The sequence below is a fragment of the Rhopalosiphum maidis genome, chromosome 3 (genome assembly GCF_003676215.2).
Source record: "Rhopalosiphum maidis isolate BTI-1 chromosome 3, ASM367621v3, whole genome shotgun sequence".
NCBI classification, from domain to species: domain Eukaryota; kingdom Metazoa; phylum Arthropoda; class Insecta; order Hemiptera; family Aphididae; genus Rhopalosiphum; species Rhopalosiphum maidis.
This window is the reverse complement of record NC_040879.1, coordinates 13227865-13232608: the sequence shown is the minus strand read 5'-3', so window position 1 is coordinate 13232608 and position 4744 is coordinate 13227865. Positions and strand designations below refer to the sequence as shown.

The 4744-nt window shown below is 35.0% G+C and overlaps 1 protein-coding gene across 1 annotated transcript; it reads left to right on the top strand.

The window, feature by feature from the left end:
• The first annotated feature begins 237 nt into the window (after window positions 1-237).
• LOC113559753 (skin secretory protein xP2-like) lies at window positions 238-1419 on the top strand. The gene has a single exon (XM_026965498.1). The coding sequence runs from the start codon at window positions 238-240 to the stop codon at window positions 1417-1419; it is 1182 nt and encodes a 393-aa protein (XP_026821299.1).
• The last annotated feature ends 3325 nt before the right edge of the window (window positions 1420-4744 follow it).

Here is a 4744-nt window from a genome sequence, read left to right as displayed (position 1 = left end):
GTGTGCATAATATAAACGTACTGCCAGATTGATAATATATTACACAACTATATCTACGCAATTGCACACCTACTTATCAATTATTATAATATACGACGCGGTCACTTAGCTACAGCCGTCATCGTATTATTATTACACACAAAACACGCTAGATAAACGGTACAAATCGAAAAAATTGTTTTAATAGAATAGGCTTAAAAGTTAAGATAAAAATTTTCCGAAGCAATAACACGCGACATGACGTGCCCGATGGATAAGCTGTACCAGTTGGAATTCATGGTAAAAACGATGACGCGGTGCAGCCGACCGGAAGACGAGGGCTGCGGCACAGCCATCAGCATCCGGTTTCTGGGCAGCCCAGATCAGACGGTGTGCGAGATCCCGTCGCCGGCCGACTGTCCGGCGTCCGGGGTGACCAACGTGAACGCCGGCAACGAGTACACGTTCCCGATGACCGGCTCCGGCAAGTGCGACCCGCGATCGTTGCGCGTATCCGTCCGGCTGCACCGGATGTTGGGCGCGGACACGTTGCCCGGTCGCGTAGAACTTGCGTCCGGTGACTTGGAAGTGCCGGTGACCGCGAAACCGGACGGACGGCGGCGCCGCCGACCGGACTCCAGCTCCGGCGGTGCGTGCGCTGCTGACTGCGACGACAACGCCGACGACGGCTGCGAGATGACCGTGCCGATGACCAGCTGCCACGACGGCCGGACCGTTTCCGTGTTGGTTGTCAAGGCGCGCGTGTGGTGCGTCGGTCCGATGATGGCCGCGCCGATCGCGTGCCCCGTCCCGTGCCCGGCTCCCTGCAAGTCCGCCTGTCCGGTCTCGTGCCCGACACCGTGCAAGGCAACATGTCCGATCCCGTGCAAAGCCACCTGTCCGGTCCCGTGCAAAGCCACCTGTCCGGTCCCGTGCCCGGCCCCTTGCGGCGCACGACCGGCCCCCTGTCCCACGCCGTGTCCGGTACCCTGTGGCAGCCGGCCGGCGTCGAAACCGCCGTGCCCGGTGCCCTGCGGCAGCCGCCCGGCGTCTCAGTCCGTGTGTCCGGTCCGCTGCTCGCCGCCGCCTGACCCGTGCTGCCGGAAGAAACCGGCGTCTGCGTGTGACCCATGCCGGAAGAAGACGATAGCCATCCCGTGTTGTCCCACGGGTTGTCCGCAACCACGGCCGTGCCGCCGTCCGTGCTGTTCCACCGCGATACACGCGCAGTGCCCGCAACAACAATACGAGACGGTGTCTTGCGAGATCGACGGAAACAAGATGGACTTGCGCGTGCGCAAGAAGAACTTCGAAACGTGCTCGGTTCAACGACGGATCGCCAACGAAGCCGAGGCGTTCGCTTGCCGGGTGATGGGGGTTGTGAAAGACATGCACGGTCTCGTCATGGACTCGACCAATAACGGAGGCGGTGGCAATTGACGAGACGTCGTTGCGACGAACAAGGGCGTCAACACGTATCGACATATTTTCATCACAATAACTTTTTTTTTAAAGTACCTATACGCGTGGTTTTATAAATAAAACCGATAAGACATAGGTTTGCTTGTGTAATGGTTGGTTTTATCTATTTACAATAAATATAGTGTTAAACACGAGTATATTATGAGTGGACAAAATAAATTGGCAAAGGTTTCATTCAATGGTCGCTTAAACGGATAACGTCGATAACGATTCGCGTTTATACTATAATATTATTATATTATTTATATTTTTATAGTCCCGAACGTGCCGAAAGTGGATCTTGGAGTGGTGGGCTATTGGAGACAGATTTTTTTACATAAAACTAAACTTGATTCACGTTGTTTCAAAATATGCAAGTAGGTACCTACTAAATGATAATTTTTCAACAGCAACGTATTTACATTAAATTAGAATGACTAATAATAGTATATTCAACCATTCTGCATTCACGTTTAAAAATTAAGCCATATCAGTAAAAACAATAGAATAGGTAATCAGGATAATCAACTATATTTTTATTTAATCAACCTGTGTTCATTTATTACTTAAAACAACTATTTTTCGAATAATTTGTAAAAAAAAAAAGGGTTTATGTAATTTATAGTTAAAAACTATGGAATCCTCTTGTAAAAACGTCCTGTGAACATACATTTTAGTTTTTGAGAATCACTGAGATTTTGTGTCCTGCTGAAAAATAAATGACTTTTAGGCTGAGTAATCCTCCATGAACTTAAAAATCTCCCTGCTAAAAAGTGCTGTGAACATATTCTTAAATTATTTTTATATGTATATATTTTATAATTATTTTAAAAATTTTTGTAAGGTATGAAGTTGTATTATCGCTGTCTTTTTAATTTGGTTATCAAAATATTTGTAAAGCAAATGATTTTTCAAAAATAGGTAATGTTATCTCACAAACAAAAAAATCAAAGATTTTTTTTTAATTGTTTAGTTGCCAATGCTGAATTTGATAGAGCAATTCTATTTTTTTTTTATCTTACTTAATTTTTAACAGTACTTATATCATCAGAAAATTCGTCGATTTCAGATTGTACCAACAGACAATATTAACAATAATACATGGAAAACATAAACATTAGTTCTGTAATAACTAATAATACACCATGAATACAAAATTCATAGTTTATTTTTAAGTTAAGTAACAGATTAAAAATAAAACTAATTATTAATAATTAATTTGTGTTTTAAATTTAAATCTAAATACTTGAACATAAAAGTGTATCCAAAACTTTCTAGTATAATATTTAAAGTGAAATATCATTTGAAATTATACATGTAGGCCAGAATGTGGAAGTATGCATCTATTGGGCTTTAAATATACAAATAATGCTTATATTTATTTATTGACATGGGCTCATTGTTCATTAATATTTTAAACCATATCAGTATGTAAATAATTAATAATTATTGAACATAAAAAAGTATATCAATGAGAACAAATGCTGGATGTACACGTTCACTGCCAATACTTACACACAATACATAATTAGTAATTAACAACAATTGTATGCTGGTGCTAGTTAGTAAAGCTTTTTCAATGTGACCAAGTGGGCATACACTCACCATTGTTATCACTAGAATATTATATTGAAATATGCTAAACAAAATGGTGATTATAATGTATATGTATAATGTATAAAAGAAAATGAATAATGTTTTAAAAGTAGTATTATTTTTATAAAATTGTTAGAATAATAAATTTTTATTCTTTAACTAGATACAATAATATGAATACATTATATGTTTTGACATAGCTTTTTGATTAATTTTCTACTAAGAATACATTTATTTTAATAATATTCTTGACACTCGTGATTTCTTAAAACTAATTGAGTATTTGTGAGTAGAATTTAAAAATGTAATTTAATATTGAGTAATTTATGCCCTAATAATTCAGCTAAAAATGTTGGTAAATTATGCATACCAATGAATAAACTATTTGGATTTTTCTCTAAGTTAAAATTTAGAAATAAAAGGAATACAATCCCATTGTAAAACATTTATGGAATTTTGTCATGTAGATATTAATAAAAATAAAGATATTTTAGAATGCTTATGTTGTAGACATATAGTCAAATCAGGCATTTAACTAAATGCCTTGGTATATAATCAAAGAATTTAATTTTTATGTAATTTCACTATCCGCCTAGTAAAAATTTAAATATATTTTCTATTAATAATTTATTGCTATTTTATATTAAAAAAAACTATGTATTATTTAATGTGTAAAAACATAGGTATATAAAATATGTTTAATTTTGTGTCCAATATGTTAAATCATAAATATATAGGTAATTACTATAGGGAATGAAATGGATTTTATTGTAAATACATATTTTTAATGGAATGAGATATTTTAAATCTGATTAAAAATGTTTACGATTTAGATCATTCTAATTGAAATAAACCCAACTTTATTTTACATATTTAGGTATAATTATATATTTTTACATTTTTGGTAAATATGAATACATTTTGTACCTACATATTTTAGTAATTTTTGATTTTTTCATTGATTTTCAACAATGTTTAACATCATCTGCTTGGTCTAAAATAACAAGATATGTAATTTGTGACAGAGATATTTTTTATTGGAAAAATTCAACAATGATCTCTGGAAACTGAATTAACTCCTGATATAGTGAATAAGAATTATGCTCCTATCACAGCAGTTGATGTGGAACGGTCTTTTAGCCAATACAAAAATATTCTACAGCCAAACCTTTTATTAGCAAACCTACAACAATATGTTGTTTCTTATTGCTTTGTTCCGGAATAATATTCATAATTTTTTATACTTACATAATTTATATTACTTTTACTAAATATTTATAATTATAAAATATTTATTTTTTTGTTATTTCCAATACTAATATATTTTTTCAATATTTACATATTTTGGACTTTTATTCCATAGTTTAAGAAAAATTGATACATATTATATTGATAGTACAAGTATATTATATGCCCTATACTGTATAGTACGAGAAGTGAATACTGTATATTATAAAAATAAAAGTTCCATTGGTTTTACCTTGGAAAATTAACATAGGTAATTGGTTGTAAGAGAACCTTATCTATATTAAGAACAGTGGGACAAATTATATTCTTATCGATTATAATGACAAAAATATGATGTTATTGAAAAACATATAGAACATGTGATTGAATTGTACAATAATTTAGTTTAGAACGTCTATAATATGTATATCATATGATTTGTATGTAGTGTGTATATGATTGCATGTAATATTGTGACATA

Bases quoted from the DNA above. Each gene is read 5' to 3' on its own strand.
- LOC113559753 (XM_026965498.1), top strand. From the start codon at position 238: ATGACGTGCCCGATGGATAAGCTGTACCAGTTGGAATTCATGGTAAAA.